Source organism: Ambystoma mexicanum, chromosome 9, assembly GCF_040938575.1.
Source record: "Ambystoma mexicanum isolate Mex_15411 chromosome 9, UKY_AmexF1_1, whole genome shotgun sequence".
NCBI classification, from domain to species: Eukaryota; Metazoa; Chordata; class Amphibia; order Caudata; family Ambystomatidae; genus Ambystoma; species Ambystoma mexicanum.
This window is the reverse complement of record NC_090931.1, coordinates 1080971279-1080988288: the sequence shown is the minus strand read 5'-3', so window position 1 is coordinate 1080988288 and position 17010 is coordinate 1080971279. Positions and strand designations below refer to the sequence as shown.

The 17010-nt window shown below is 46.2% G+C and overlaps 1 protein-coding gene across 1 annotated transcript in view; it reads left to right on the top strand.

Annotated features, from left to right (window-relative positions):
- The first annotated feature begins 379 nt into the window (after positions 1-379).
- GALNT5 (polypeptide N-acetylgalactosaminyltransferase 5) overlaps positions 380-17010 on the top strand; it is a 359001-nt gene continuing 342370 nt past the window's right edge. The window contains exon 1 of the mRNA XM_069616407.1: positions 380-2175. Coding sequence (XP_069472508.1) covers positions 746-2175 — 1430 coding nt within the window. The 5' untranslated portion in view covers positions 380-745. The remainder of the gene's footprint in view (positions 2176-17010) is intronic.

Genomic DNA, 17010 nt, shown 5'->3' with positions numbered 1-17010 from the left:
CAATGTCCACATCAATTGTAAAACTAAAACATGACTGCAGTGTTCATAGGCACACCGTACCTGCGCACTAAAAAAAACTATTCCGTGTATCGTAGAATGAGGGGGCAACCATCAAAGCTGCCTTTTAGACCCAGACATATCTGGTAAACAGAGATGTTCACGGTTAGCCATATTAACTGGCCACGTGTACAGTGCCACCTTCGAAAGCCGTTCGAGCAGGAACTCACTCCAGTGGGCTGAGTTCACCTGAGTCGGAAGCCGGCGGTGAACTCCGAGACTTGGAGGGAGGGGACGAGTCCGATGTGAAGGGAGGCAGGCGACAGCAACGCTGAGGTCACCGCCTGCTCCCACACTGAAGGCGCTCCTTACGTACACGCAGCGGTGTAAAGTTACAACACGAGCACAGAAAGTTGGGAGGGGTGGAGGGCAGCATCTGAACAGGAACCTTTTCCGCTGCTGTGGAGACAACGTGTGCATTCCCTGCACCGACTCGGCGCCACAGCAACCTCCTTGCGCCCCTGCTGGGACTTTGCGCGATTCTGATCAGTCCGGGTCCCTGATGAGGACTGTCCCTGCACCGGAGGCAACCGTCAATGGACGACAGATGGGTTTGCGAGGGTAGCTGATGCCCAGCGCTGGAGTGCCACGCAGGCAATGAGCGGGAGCGGCGGGATCTGAAGCGCCTCGGGAGGCGCTGCACAGCAGGGGTCAGCGCCGGCGTCCCGGACACCCGGGCGGCAGCACCATGAACAGGGTCAGGAAGTTCTTCCGCGGGAGCGGCCGGGCCCTGGGCTTCATCTTCGCCGCCTCAGTCATCTGGCTGATCTTTGACATGGCAGCCCTAAAGCTCTCCTTCAGCGAAATCAACAGCAAACTTCTCAAAGATGAGCTGATCCGGGCCGAGAGAGGGGGCTTCAAGGGGTGGCAGGAGAAAGCCCTGCAGGAGAGACTCCTAACAGGTCCCGTGTACAGGCGAGAGGCGAGGCAACCCCCCCAAGCGGACCCCAACCAGGACAGGTTCAAAGACCGGGGCAGGAATCGCCAGCAGAGGAAGAAACCTCTCCTGCCAGTTATTAAAGCAAAGGAAGAGGCCAACATAAGCAACCAGGGCTCACAGCGTGCCCTCAACAAGTCCTCCACTCTGCCCGGGCCGTTGGCAGGGACGCGTCTTGGCAGCCAAGCTCCTGCCTTTGGCATGGCCCGCGATGACAAGGGGAGAGCGCCTGCCAGGGGTCAGGACGCTAGAAAGCAGGCTGGCTCTGCGGGGCCTCGCCAGACTCTGCGGGCCACGCCAAGCAGGGCAGCCGACAAGCCTGTGGCCCCCGCGGCAGCAGCACTGAATGCGGGCGGACCTGTCAGAGAGGAGCCCGAGGAGGAGGGCGCAGGTAACCTCCTGCCCGCTGCCATGTCACCAGCCGGGCCAGGAAGTGAAGTGAAAGCAAAGGAGCCGGCGCTGTTCAACACCAGTGCCCGCCAGACTCAGCATCCAGCACAGCCTGCCGTCCCCGAGGTGGACGAACACGTGCTGCTGGTGGACAAAATAGCGCCAGCTGATGGGCAGGGTGGTGGCGAAGGCGCTGTGCACATTGATGTCGTGGCTACGGCGACACCCCAGAAGCACAGTGTGAATGTGACTGCAAAAAGCGGGAATGCACCTGGAACTCACGCTTCGGTGAACACGTCTGCTTCCAAAACTCCCCTGGGCCCTGCTAATGGAAGTGCCACAGTCAAGCCCAAAGACATTTTTTTGAATAAATTAAAGGGCAATCGCAAACAGGTGTCCATTACTAAACTGCCGAACGCCCACAAGGCAAACAATGCATCCAGCAAAGTCAACTCCAGTCATCCTTCTGAGCCCCGTGCGAGGCAGGGCGTGGGGCTGGGAAAGGGCACTGGCCCGGACGCGAAGCAGTCAGCTGGAGCACACCACCAGCAGGATGTTGGCACAGATTTGCCTCCCCGGACAAGGGATAGGGGCATGCACAAAGTGTTAACTATTGATGTCACGGGTTCGCCCAGAGATCCCAACGCCGTCGGGCAGTATGGGCGCTCAGCGGAGGTGCCCAAGGAAAAGGAAGAGGAGTCGAAGCGGCGGTGGAAGGAAGGCCATTTCAATGTCTACCTAAGTGACTTGATACCCATTGACAGGGCCATTGCCGACACCAGGCCGCCAGGGTAAGGCCTTTTCTCTTGAGCATGTAATTTCGTGCCGCGGTTGCACTGCGCATGATTCTTCCCGGAGCGGTAAGACTGTTATGGTTGTATACACACCTACACCATCCTCTTAACTCATAAGGTAGCACGCCACGAGGGACCTGCAAGCCGCATATAGGTCAGTCTGTGCATAGGCTGAGTAGAGTGGGTTCACTTTGCTTCTCTTACCAGATCCCTACCTAGGTAATAAATCACAGACAACTTAAGTGTATGAAAAAGTTGTAGGCCGTAGGCATTTATACAACACAACAAAACAATTACACTGCCATATGCTTTTGGGCACATTGTGTCCAGTCCCGAAGTTGCCCAAGGCTCCTCCTGAGTCCTTGTTATCCCTGGGCCTTCGTTCCTGGGCACATGCCGCCTACGACATGTCTTGGACCGTGTACCGAAAGAGTACACAGCGTTCTTACTTCTGCTTGCTCCTTCTTTCTTGGACCGCGTACCGAGAGAGTACTCGGCATTCTTACTTCTGCTTGCTCCTTCTTTCTTGGACCGTGTACCGAGAGAGTACTCGGCGTACCTACTCCTGCCTGCACCCTTCTTCTTCCGTTATTATTGTAGGGTGGTTTGGGTGGCAAACGTTTTTCCTTCCCCTTCTCCAGGCACTAAGAGCCTACTGCAGAGAGGTGTGCTCTTACCTGGTTTGTGCCGCCTCTCCTTTTCCAGGCTTACTTATACCCCCCCGGCCTTTTGTTCCTTCCTGGGGCCGGCCGGGTTACCCCCCTGACCCCTTGGTGTTACATTTCGCACCTTCCCAGGTGCTGTTTCCTGCCCTTCCTGGGCTTTTGTTTCTTGTGGTGCCGTTCGGACGCCCCTCCCTATGCTTTCGCGCCGTTTTCCCCCACCCCGCGCCTAAGCTCCCAGACCCTCTATGGTCCCGCATTTCATGCGGCCTGGGGCCTGGGTCAGAGGGCGTCTGCTTCTCCAAAAGCAAGCCTTTGGGGATGTGAGCATGAGCACCTTCCACTCACACCACAGTACCAATACTCACACATAAGAAGTCCCTTACAACTCTAATACACCTGAGGAGGCCTCCACTACTCGCCAGGCCAAGCTCGAAGTAGCATTGAATCGCAGTAGGTGGGGGGGTAGGGGGATCGGTCATTGTGTGATTGGGGGAAGAAGTCTCATGGCAGCTGGGGTTAGAGAAGGCCCTATAGGGCGTGCGGGGGATGGGCCATTAATGCCTCGTTATCTACAACAGGGGAGTATCCAGCATTGCAAGAGTCGGGGAGAGCGAGGGGGGGGCAGGCAGCCACGAAAGAAGTCCTGCTACTTTCCCAATCCCCCCAAATGCAACATGGAAAGTAATGCTAAACTGACATACAATCGCTCCCGGCCACCATATGATGCAGGGTGGAACGCAGTGCAACTATAACATTACTTTCTTAAGTCACTGAGCGCATTATAAGTCAAATAATGCCTTTCTGGAGTCGGATGCTCTGCAACTCCAGAAAGAAATGACCTAACTTCTTTCTGAAGTCAGGCTAGTGAATGCGTGCAGGACTGGAGGTGAAGGCAGAGACACAGCACTGTCTGGTGTCTGTGTCCTGCACCACTCCAGGCTGCAGCTGCTGCAGTGGCCCAGAGAGGGGTGGCACATGGACACCTGTTTGCTGTGTGCTCCTGCTCCAATGGCAGCACCCTAATTGTTAGGGTGCTCTACTGTACAAAATGGTTTTGCAGGACACTGTGTACGTGGTAGCGCATCAGAAGCGCCCTGTAGTGTGTGCAAGTCCATATGGTTTCATTCACAACCCCCAATCAACTTTTTTGGTGAAATTAGAGGCAGATGGCTTTTTAACACATGCACATAACAACAAAAATGAAACTGCAGCACCATTAGAGTTGCAGGGAACTCGTCTATTAGAGCCTGCCCAGGCTCTGTGGGACAAAATACACACAATACACGTATTTTAAAGGTTTGTAATAAACCATATTAAAAAAAAATATACGGAAACCTCCTAATTTGCATATGTATTGCACCAACAGAAGTGACTTCCCAGAAAAGGACATTGCAAGGAGCATCATCAGTCGTTGATACTTGGAGGCACCATGGAAGTGACTTTAGAATAAGTTGCCATAAATAATCCAAGTTACAAATAACTTTGTGGTGCAAAATACCTAAATTGCACTATTATTATATATGGAACAACTCTATAGTCATTAGGCTTTTAAAAAAATATATATCAAAATAAGCTATGAAGTGAATCACTTACAGAACTGCAGATGAGAAACAGTGCGATAATACAATTTGCCCAGGATCACACACTTTGGTTAAATGGTGAAACCGGGATGTGGGCAATTTAAGCAACTGAACACATCTTCCCAGGTGTAGTTGATAAAACTATTTATTAAGGTTTTGCTTTGCATTTCATCTGCTTAAATAATACGTTATATATAGCAATGCCTTGGAAGCAAATCACATTACATAATAAACTAAGGAACTGCTGCTCAGGCACCCTCATTGTCCTGCTAATGTCCCGGTCTGTCTCTGAAAAGAGCCACTGGGGTACAGGGGAGTCAAGGTGCCCCTCCTGCCTCCCCCCTCGGCACGCCACTGATCTACAGATGGTATTAAGTTGCAAAGGCACTATTGACCAGACGGTTGGGACCCTTGCTAGTGCTTTCTTTTCCTGGTGAATCTAGGGCTCTGGGCTTCAGTCGGGAACCTCTGAGCCACCACAAAGTCATAACAACTTGAAGTGTCCAGGGCAGGATTTCTAGTGAGGAAAGACAAGTGAAGGAATAAGGTATTCACTAGCAAACATCAAAGGCTGTTCGAGACAAGCCAAAGGTATGCCTTGTCTGCACCCTAGGGATGTACTCACCCATCATCAATGTTGCTTGTAATGGATCGTCAGCCTCCAATTTCTTTTCAATGAAAGGGTCCTTCTCTGGGTCATGGGGATCTGATTCCCAATCCTTAATGACTTGGTCTTCCAGGTGCTGGGGTGGAATGGCTGACTAATTGAGGATTGATCTGACTGCATGCATTATCAAGAGCCTTAAGGGTGGAGATTAACAAACATGGCAGGTTCTTGGTTGTGAAGTTTCAGTGCCACACCAAGTTCAGTTTTGGAGAGATTTTGCTTGCACCTTGACCAAGCAACATTTTTAGAGGTGAGATAATTTACCACAAATTCTCACTGACACATCATTTAAGTATCACATTCAAAATTCTCTACTTGATAATAAATAACCTTAATATTGATGATATTGTAACAAATCAACTTCCGGGGATCCAGGGAAGACTATCGACTTCTAAACTATCAATTAGCCCCACACCTCTAGAACAACAGAAGGGATCCAAACAAATTGGAAACACAAGCACATTATAAACCTATGTGTCCAATTTTGGTAACATGGATGGAACAGCATGCTTATCTCTGAAAGGTCGTGGATCGTTGGTTAGTTGCAAAACAGTGAAAATACAATTATCCCTCAATGATAAACCCTCAATGATGAAATGAACTGTTCAGTCATGGTTGTATACAAATCTCTACTTTATTATTATCACAACAGACAGTTCTAGCACACTACAAAATACAGCCCACTCTGTAAAGGAATGCAGAGGACAGATAGTTTAAAAGAAGAAAAAGGGCTACAGTCTGGATATGGACAGGAGAGTAGTGGGTATTGTAATTAGTTTAAGTATACTTGGTTTCAACACAAAGAGAGCAATGGGTCATAAAATGTCAGTAGGGGCCTTCAGGACCAGGGGGACAGAACCACAATGTACCTTGTGCGTGTAGAAGGTCTTGGTGCTCGGCAGGGTCGAGTCGGTTTCAGGACGCTTTGCAGCTCCTGCAACACAGTGCAAGACAGGAGACACCTGCGAGTATCAGCTGGCAGGGAGTTTGGTGAGTGAGGCCGGACAGACGACTGCAGGCTGGCCTAAATGGCAACTCAGGCCAGGAGTCGTTGTCTCAGTGTTGGTTGGCGGGTCTGAAGCACTGGTCGAGGCGTCTCGGGTGACGTTAGCAACTGTGGTGTGACAGTCAGCAGTGCAGTCGGTTGAAGCTCGAGGGGCTCGACTTGCTCGAAAATGTTCTTTAAGGCAGACGCTGGTTGATGCTTGTCGATGCACTCCTCCTAGCTTCTTCATTGGGCTTGTGTTGTCCTTTAAGATGTATGGACCAAAGATGAGCAGAGTGTTGCAGGCAGCAGCCTTGTCCTCGGTTTACTTCAGAGACTCTCTGGCACTTCCCACCTAGGAAGCTTGCCTGCAGAGTCTAGCAGGCACGTTGTGTGCTGGGTGGGTACTGTTTCTGGAGCTGCTGGAGGGTCCTATGGATTCAGTTTCTCCCTCTGTTCCCAGGAAGATGTTTAGGGGAGGGATCTAGCTTCACTCTTTGAAAGTCTGGGCCTTCCTTCACTGATGGAAGCTGTAAGGCAGACTGTACCTTCAGCCAGGGTACTAATGTGTTCTTATTGTTACTCCTATCAAAGTCTTCAGATGATCTCCTCACAAGAGGGGTTCTGCACTCTTTTAAAGCCAAGTGGGCCACAGTGATTGATGTAGGCTAAGCCTACCTTAATGAACCAATCCTGGGTCCCCACCAACTATCTTCTGTATGTATGAGAACATAACCAGAGTACTTTGCAACAGAAAAGGTAAACGGGTGAACACATGTAATACTAAATCCCACCAATCTTCCTGTCTATTGTGGATCAAAGGGTCCCTCTAGTGAATTGCGCTCTCTGTGGTTCCTGATTAAAGCGGCTGGTCTCCCTTGAAGCTGTGGTGGGACCAGACTTTTGGTCTCCGCCAAACCACATACTCGTACCTTCTGAATGGGGTCCCCCTGCAGGGATGACTACTGTAAATACATAGTTCCAGACATGACAGGTCACTGCCCTTGATACTGAGAGGCGGGAGCTGGCTTTAGGTTGACACAGTGCATTTTCCAGTTTCCTTTATTTTAGCCTATACAGCCAGGCCACATGTGGCCCTGTTTGAATTAAACTTTGATTAGTAAGCAAAGATGCCACCCGCAGCAGAGCTTAGACAAAGGGAAAGGGCAGATCCATGCAGTCTTTGTTATTTAATTAAGCTGGCCATGGCAGGGGGAAAGTTTTGCCCTCCCCCTTCTGAGATGACATGGTGTACTCTTGGCTGTCATATTCCAACTAAATATGACAGAGGGCGGCGCCTGTAGGCTGTGTCCACCAATAGTACACAGGCCTATGTGTATGTCGTGCGGTGAGCATAGAAAAATGTGTGAAAATTAGCCAAACACATTTTCCGGAGGTTGATCTACCATCATTCAGCTTCTTGCAAAATTTCAAAAAAGCCTCGGTGAGCGCACACCCACCGTGTGGATGGTCGAATTCCTCACAGATACCCCATAAATTAATTCCTTATTCCATTATGCCTGTATGTATGTATAACCCTGCAGCATTTGTACATCACTGATTGCCTGTAGAGGGCCTCTACGAAGCACTTTTATCCAGTTGGATGCCTACATACCTCCACTGAAGGAATCAGACTTCAGGAATAGACATGCAGGAAAGGCACATTTTCATCCTTTTTCTAATAGTCTGATCTCCCTGGTAGAGTAGCCTGGAGATCTACGGACTTGTCATACCAGTGGATAGGGCTTTGGACTTAAAAAGAGGCCAACCCGGCCAGATGGCTGTGTGGTTTTGGGACCTTGCGACCTCTTTTGTGTTTACCTAAGTATGCTCATTTGACATGTATGTAACTTTTATGGACTACAAGTAACACAGCCCGTGTTGTTCTATGAACTGCACACAGTAGTTTGAACTTAACTCTCCTCTTTACAAGTAGCCACGGGGGGGGGGGCTGCAGAATGAGATCAGTCACTTTATTTGGCACCAGAGCAATCTTTAATGATCTGCTGGTAAACCTCATCTAGACTGAGTAGTCCTGCATCAACAAGGAAATCATTGTGCATATTACATTGCCTCTGTTTCTTGTCTGGAAATTGGTGAATATTGTGACAGAGTTTAGTGAAGACATGGCGTATTTCATGTTTAATAATATATGTGTTATTGGTTTCATTTGTTGAAAAAACAAAGTAAGAAAAATTGCAAACAGCGAACATCCACATAAAATACAGCTCACCTCTGGATCTAACATCATTTCAATAACCACACTTTTCAAGCAGCCAATCCATTCTGTTTGGTACTTAAGGACCATCCCCTAGTCTGATTGGGACTGGGGCAGCATCCAAAATTATAACACAAGAGATTGTCCCAACGGGAAAGTTATTTGAATCTGGAAGTGAATCGCTATTATTTGTCTATTATTTGTAAAGTCTGCTACTATGTGGCGTATTCTCAATTTAACGCCCATCTAACGTGACCCTGTAATCTAGCGGTGTCACGCTCATATACACGTATTTGTGAACATTTTTCATTTTTCACCAAGTCTCAAATTGTATTATGCATTTGGTTAGGTATACATTTTAATTGTATTCATCCAACAAAAAAACAAGGAGAAAATGCAACAAAGTAGAAAGGTCGATGTGTAGTAAATGTCATTATAACCTGAAGAGGTTACTTGCAATTTACCTTCAAAGTCATACTAGTGCATTGACCTATACACAGACATAGGGCCTCATTACGACCCTGGCGCTAATGGGTTAACAGCGCCGTAAAAGGCTGCAGCGCCGTTAACCCATTAGCGCCTAATTATGAGGTCCCTTTGCGGGACCCGACCTTAACGGCTGGTCTAGACCAGCCCTTAAAGTAGGGACCCGCAAAGGGACCTTCGCGGTAAGTATGGTACCGCAATTTGCGGTACCGTACTTAGCGCCTTCGCCATTCCCATTATGCCCTACGGGGCAAAAATGGGAATGGGGAAGGGCCATGGGGAAATGGGGAAATACCGCCCCGCCAACCTTGGAATGGGGCGGTATTTCCCCCTTTCACCATGGCGTACACGTTACGATACCGGCACCAACCATGGTGCTAATAGTGCCATGGTTTAGCGCCGGTATCGTAATGAGGGCCATAATGCTTAGAAAGCTAACTGAAATTAGCACAAACAGGAGGATCAACCCAAACTGGGCCCACCAATCACTTTTTGGGTAAGATTCTCTAGTTTATTCACACCTTACAAATAATAGTGATTCACTTCCAGATTGAAATAACTTTCCGGTTGGGACAATCTCTTGTGTTACAATCCATTCTGTGGCAACATCGATAACCCTGGTCTGCAAATCGGTTAGAAGTATTCTTAATTGACAACCAGATTAACATAAGTGTTGAAGAGGACGTCACTCTCTAAAGTGCGCCCAGACTTCTGAGCCTTTCTTAGGAGCGCGTATTGAGTCTTGTGATCAACTTCCCAAAATTTGTACCATCCTCGTTAAGCACCTGCTCTTTCCTTCTCATCCACTCATTGATATAATTTATTGAATTGCGCATTCTCTCCCAATGGGTCGTCTGTGCTTTTCCCCGTGATTGGATGTCACCCGACATACCTTTTTCCCAACCCATTCTGACGTTGGCTAACTTTATTAGTCAGATGTAAAGAGTGAATACAATTGGGGAGAGGCAAGAGACTTGAAATTCACCTCTTGCACGAGTTATTTCAAGAATCATCTCACCCACCTTAATGGTGTGCCTTTCATTGCAGTACAAGATTCAAGTCTAGATTATAGTATTATGCGCTCCACCATATCAAAGCCGGTTGAGAACTCTACATATTTAAGATTGCCAGTATTCCCAGTTTCTGGGTGACAGTGACATATCCCTGATGTCCAATTAAAGATGAATTGGTCTTGTTTTCCAGGTTTGACCCTTGCTGAGCAAGCTCTAACAAAGAATTATCCTTCATGAATGCATATCACATTGCTATCAGTGCACGCTCTTGGGTCTTGGATAACCACAATAGATATTTGATCTTTTTAATATTGAACCACGATTCTAGGGCCTGGGCAGGCTTTCTTCAAACCAGAGTAATGTGCAAAGAAAGGTTTGATGCTGCACCAACGGGAAAATGAGTAGTTGTTTGTTTATTTGGTTCAGCCAATGGAGTTTACATTGAAACAATCGTTCCTTTTTCTCTATTTCAAAGAAATGTCCATCACTGTGTCTTTTGTTATACACATTTCATTGTGTGGCCACCATCCGAAGAAGGAGTCAATGAGACTTCAACATCAAATTAATTTAGTTATCCCAGCATCATGTTCACGCCCATCAGATAGCACAGTGAGTAGAACGCTCACTTTGAGATCCATGCAGAGCCTGCAGATGCAGGTTTGAATCCTGGCAGGGCCCAACTCAGCCTTTCATCCTTTTGAGGTTGAGAAAGGAGCACCACACACTATGGGTAATGATAAGCAGTGCTCAGACGTCTGTTGGTTCGTAGTGCTATATGAATGCAAATTATTATATATTCAGTTAGTCCAATAAAAGCTATGAAAAGTTGAATTTTGTGTGATTTCAATCTAGGGGATAATCCCTGCTATTTTTAGGATATCTAGTTAGACTCGTGAAGTCTAAGAGTGACTTGCAACGTTTGGGAGATGTACTGACACACAGAGTACAGGTTTATTTCCCTTATTTTGATGGTTTTATTTTTTTAGAGGATAGTCCTTAAGCAAACGCGTCAGGCAATAACAGTGATGTGATCCCAAATGACATTAAAGTGTGTGACGGTGCTCCAGGGAGAAGGCTTGAACTTCTGGATGTGTGACGGGGGGCTTGAGATGAGCGCTGCAGACGCTGGCTGAAGGGACTCAAGTGCAGCCCGTATTCTATCTTCGATGGTAAAGAACATTGTTTTTCTGCTTCACTCTTTGGAGAGGGGGTGGCTAATTGGTGGTGTTAGGGGTCCTGTAAAAATGAAGCTCAAGATACTGAGCTATCTTCTGCTCATAGCTTCCTGGCACTTCCACGGTGGCCCTTTGCAATCTTCATTTTTGACAACCCCACCATTAGGCATCTCTTGAAAGCCTGTCTGCCAGGTGATCCGTGCCGCTTAAGAGAAGCGGTTCTATTCAGGATCTAATTAGGTGTGTGGCAGAATCTGAACACAGCCGAGAATTGTCATCAAAGGCCTAGGTACTGTCATCATTACCAGTTATTGCTGTAAAATTCCCTCACGCACACACCATTTGCCAGGTGTTGCCATCATACACCAAAACACGTTCACTATGCAACAGGTTTTGCCATCAAATGCCCAAGGCCCTTTCACGTCTCAGGCTCTGCTCTATTTGCCAGGTATTGCCATGATATACCCAGGTACACTTGTTCCCCAAATAATACAATCATACGCTGGGAATTGGCAGCATAAACCAGGTATTGCCATAGCATGCTAAGGCTCTTACATCATATGGCAGTTCTTAGAGTCATATGTACGCATGCTTGCTCGTATCATATGCAAGATTTTGGAGCTTTTTACCAGTTATTGGTACTGAGAGGGCCCTACGTAGGAAGCTCCCTTGTCAATTTACTCCTTAATATCGGGCTAGTAATACCATAGTAACATAGGTAATAGCTGTAAGCAGGCGTCTGTTTTCCGCCCAATGCCACCTGCATGTCTGTGTGTATGTGCTCAGATTAACCCCATCTGTAGAAAGAGTCACAGAGAGGAGCTCTGAAAGTGAACATGCATCTACTTATTTACAGTAATTAATCAGTTCACTAAGCATCGATTAAACAAAAACATCTGTTTTAAAAGTACATGTATATTTGTACTTGATTTACAATACTCCAGACAGCAATGATAACTACCTATTTGTGTGAAGTACTGGCATCACATGCCACACACCATTTGCCAACTATTGTCATCATTTGTGCAGATACTGACACCATTTGCCACGGATTCACAGCCAAAGTCCAGGTACCCACATCAGTTGCCCATTTTGGATGCATATTCCCTGATTCTGCCACCTTTTGTCGGTTTGTTTAATCTTTTTCCCATGCTACATTAAATGCCAGAAATTGCAGTCATATGCCCAGGTGCTCACACCATATGCCAGATATTCCCATCAAATGCCCAGTTAGTCACATGATTTGCCAGCCAGCTACCCAAGGTTATTCCACCATTTTGTCAGGCTATATGTACTGCCATATATTGTAATCCTATGGTCTGGTGCTCATATCTGGGCCTGCTCACGAGAGGATTGCCACATCACTGCCTTCGCTCCAAAAAAGTCCGACCCAGAAGGCTGCTCGTGCCATCAGCTGTGGAGGGGCTGTGTAACTGTGACAGTAGCAATGCCAGACTACTTTCCTCTTCCCAAGCACAATGAATTTGCCAGCAGTGCTAGGGGAGTGTGGCATTCTTGGGCTCTCTAATCTCTGCCTAGCTCCCCCATCATGCTACCAAAGGCAGAGGTGAGTGGGCAGGTCAAGGAGAGCAGTGGTACGTTGTCCCACACTTCTACTCACTCAAGAGCAGTGGAGTTTATGTGACCTGCTCTAATCTACCTCTGTCTTTCTTTCTGGGCCTAGGGCCATGAAAGCATGGGAGCAGATGGACAAGAGGGATGCTGCACTCCTTACTGATGCGTGGCTTTCTAGAAGGGGTGGGACCACGCTTGGACTGCCCTATAGAGCATTGCCTGAAATGACAGGCCATGATTCTAGTTCCATTTTGGCCAGAATGGGCCACTTTTCAGCCAGAATGGGATAGTTTCATAAGTCTATACAATAGTTTTAATAAATATTCTTCAAATGCTCTAGTTTAAGTATATCTTACGAATCATTCCCACTTGGGTAGTATTCAAACAGTCTGTTCCGAAAATGAATGAATTTCAGTTTGTGATTGCGGGCCACTTTTGGATTGGTAAACAACCTAAACTACCTATTGCTAGGCAGTAAGCCCAAATGCACTCCTACCGAATCTTCGTTCGGGAGTTAAATGTTGACTCTTAGTTGATCAATTGATACTCTCATGTGGAAAGAGTGTTAATTGAGTCTTGACTTTAACAAATTACAAAATAGAAAATACATAACATCAATAAAGGGTAAATCGGGCATGTAAGATCACTTATGTAACCAATTATACAGATCTGGTACTGACCAATACTTTTTGATACTTTTTAATAGACCTCTCAAGGTCTGTTTTTTCAAACAAATGAACAATGTACAAAAGAATTATTCAGACAATGGTGAAGCATCCAGGAATTCTCATTCAAATTAACAAACATAGTATATCCTGGTTTGTAAAGGTACATAAATGCAACAAAAGCAGAAAGCAAGTAGCTCAAAGCCTAGCATTATTATTCACATCCTGTAAATGTTCAAAGGGACATGTATACATTTCATTAACCAATTGTAAACCAGCGATATAAATTTAACAAACAGCAATAAGTTCACTCTTGGGGTTTTGTATTGTGAAGTAACACCATTCAGGGAAGCCCCTTTTAATAGGTGACATAGGTAACCAACGCGTTTCGGATCGAATGATCCATCTTCAGGGTGGGGACTTCACTGTTCCTGTATGTAGTAGGGTAGTGATTGTTAAATGCGTTCTAAAAGCCTTTCCTGCGGGGAATTCAAAAGAATAAACATTACCATTTAAGCTAATCAGTGAGGTTAACTGATATAATTTTGAACCGAAATAAGTAGAGAGGTAATGGGTACTAACCTCAATCTGAGGCTGATAAAGTTCCAATTCAGACCCAGTCAACAGCTGTAATGCGCCGGAGGCCGGGAAGTGACAGAATGCGGCCGGGACACCCTATAAGGAATAGTAACAGAGTAATGATCAGACCAAACAGTCGTGAGTCATCTAGATGGTCATAACAAAGTTTTCTCAACGAGCTATGTCTAAGCTATCCACCGAGGGGATAGAAACAGATATTAAATGTATATAGGAGCGCCAGCCTGGTATCTCGCTACGAGATACATGAAGTTCAATGCATCACGCCAAGTGTAAAAAGGCGGGTGCAAAAAAGTGCAGACGCAGGTGCGCCGTCCAAACGGAGTCTAAAGACTTACCTAGGTTGCAGATAAACACCGAGTGAGCCGACCGCTGTAAGCGTAGCGGCTCCACTACGGTAGGCATTAGTTGTTGTCCCGGTAACCCCACGCATGCGCGTTGGGCCAGCCGGGAAATCCGCCATATTGGTGTGGGCCACTCATCGCAGAGAGAGGAACTCCATAGAGTAATAGGTAAGAGGACCTTGGAATCAATGTAACCCATGTAGCGGGGTCTCTATATTAAATATGTAGAGGAAAGCACTCAAACAGAAATTGATTACTCTGGGATGCGAGTGGGGGCACCACCGCGAAACCAAAAGGATTCGCGGGGTGCCCCCATCTCGCATCAATCTAAATGACAATTCCATGGGGGGGTATCTCAGGTGGCCGCATCTCTGTACTAAAAAGAGGTATTGAACTGGCGAGTCAAGCCAATATAGCTATGTGCATTCCTAATCTACTAATCACCAAGTGACAAAGTCATAGAGTAAATGTATCGACAAGTCCATGGTGACGAATCGAGTGGACAAAGAGGGGAATATGTGATATCACACAATCTAGTTGTTAAGGACACAGGCTCTAGGTATTTGAGAACGAAAACCTAATAAGGAATATAGAGAGTGGAAATATGAGCTCAGAGTCACAATGGCGTGGGGACAACCCTATTTACCGCTTGGGGTGAGGCATTGTAGTCCATGAAACAATCATATGTCAGTTACCCTTGCAGCTGGGCAGACATTGTGGCGATTCAGGCTAATTTATACAAAGCACATTAAATCAAATTCAACATTCATCCCCCGAGGGTGCAGTGAGTCTAGAAGATCAATCCATAGTATTTCACGTTGTGCTAATTTCCGTTGTATATCTCCCCCCCTGGTACCTGATGTCACTTGTTCTAAAATAACACATTTTAACTGCGCCACCGTGTGGCGTGCCTCTGTAAAGTGCAATGAAACAGGTGATTTGGGACTCTTGTTCCGAATATTGGACTTATGCTCAGTCCATCTTGTTTTCGCTTTCCGAGTAGTCATTCCTACATAATAGAGTCCACATGGACATTTCAGTGCATATATCACATTTTGAGCATCACAGGTACAGGAGTGTTTTAATTGTAAAGGTTTGCCAGAATGGGGGTGTGTAATGTGATTGCCCTTTATGATGTTGCCACAGTGTTGACAATTGTGGTATGGAATAGTGCCTTTGTGTTGGGTGGACGGACCCCCAACTGGGATCTCAGCTTTCACTAGGGTCTTTCGTATAGATTTGCTATTTCTATAGGCAAACGTTGGAGGATCAGGAAAAAGATGTTGCAATTGTGGGTCCAATTGTAGCATGGGCCAGTTTTTTTTGATGGCTTTCTTAATTCTTGTGCTCTGGACCGAGTAGGTGGTAACATATGTCAGTGTTTCTCGAGATTTTGTTGGTTTCGGTACTAGTAGTGAATCCCTGTTTATCTCACGGACCTTTCCTGATACATCTGAGATCAATGTAGAGTCGTATCCTCTTGCTGTGAATTTATTTTCCAGTGTAATCACCTGACGTTCATATTCAGTGGGTTCTGAGATGTTCCTCCTATAACGTAGAAATTGACTCAGTGGCACACTGTCAATGGTTCGTTTAGGATGGAAACTTGTGGCGAGTAATAGACTATTCCTGTCAGTTGGTTTGGTGTAAATCCTGGTCTCCAATTTAGCTCCAGCCACGTAAATTTCCACATCCAGGAAATGTATGGTTGTTGTACTTGTCTCTGTAGTAAACCTAATGCGTGGATTCATCCGATTCATCATGTCAAAGAAATTGACCAATTCGTCTTGAGGACCAGTCCATACCCCAAAGACGTCATCAATGTATCTCACGTACAGGGATAGGTGTCTCATCCATCTTGGTGATGTAAGAACATGTTCGTATTCCAGATAGTACATAAATGCATTGGCATAGCACGGTGCCATAGCTGCACCCATGCTTGTGCCTGAAATTTGGATAAAGTATCTATCCTGAAACTTAAAAAAGTTGTTGTTAAGTACCAATTTCAAGAGGGAGAGAATGAACAGCCGGTCTCCTTGACATTTGTCCGATCTCAAAATAAGCCATTCTATAGCTTCTAGGCCAGCTTCATGGGCAATATTTGTGTATAAGGACGTAACGTCCATAGTAAATAATATATCTCTCCCTTCCACAAACTGCGTGTTCTTCAACAGTTGCAGGAAGTGCATGGTGTCCTTCACATAAGTCGGCGTCTCTTGGACCAAGGGTTGAAGTATTTTGTCCAGATATTGTGCCAAAGGTTCAAGGATGCTATTAGTAGCTGCTATAATGGGGCGGCCTGGAGGTTTTAACAGTCTCTTATGGATTTTAGGTAAGATATACATCACCGGCATGATGGGATGTTTATTGTCGAGAAACCGGCGTGTTTTCTCGGAGATTACGTCATTCTCTTCGGCCTCATCCAGGACTTTTTCAATCAGAGCTCGCACTGTTTCTGTTGGGTTCATAGGGACCTCAAGGTAAGTTTCCTCGTCTCTTAATTGGCCTTCAATTTCATCGAGGTAATCCTGTTTGTCCATCAGGACTAGGGCTCCTCCCTTATCTGCTGGTTTGAAGATGATAGTTTGATTGTCTAATAGATTTTTCAATGTCTGGCGTTCGATTTTAGTGAAGTTTCCTTGAGCCTTAGTTTTGAATCGTATCTTCTTGAAGTCTTCAAGTACGGTCTTCTCAAAAGTGGATAGTATATGGTTATGGATTGGGGGATTAAAAGTACTTTTAGGAGTAAGCTCTAGGAATTCATGTGGTTCCTTTTCGATGTTGTCTTCTTCCAGAGAGTTGAAGAATACTTTAAGCTTCAATTTGCGCATAAGTTTAAAGAAATCAATCTTTTCCCTCAAT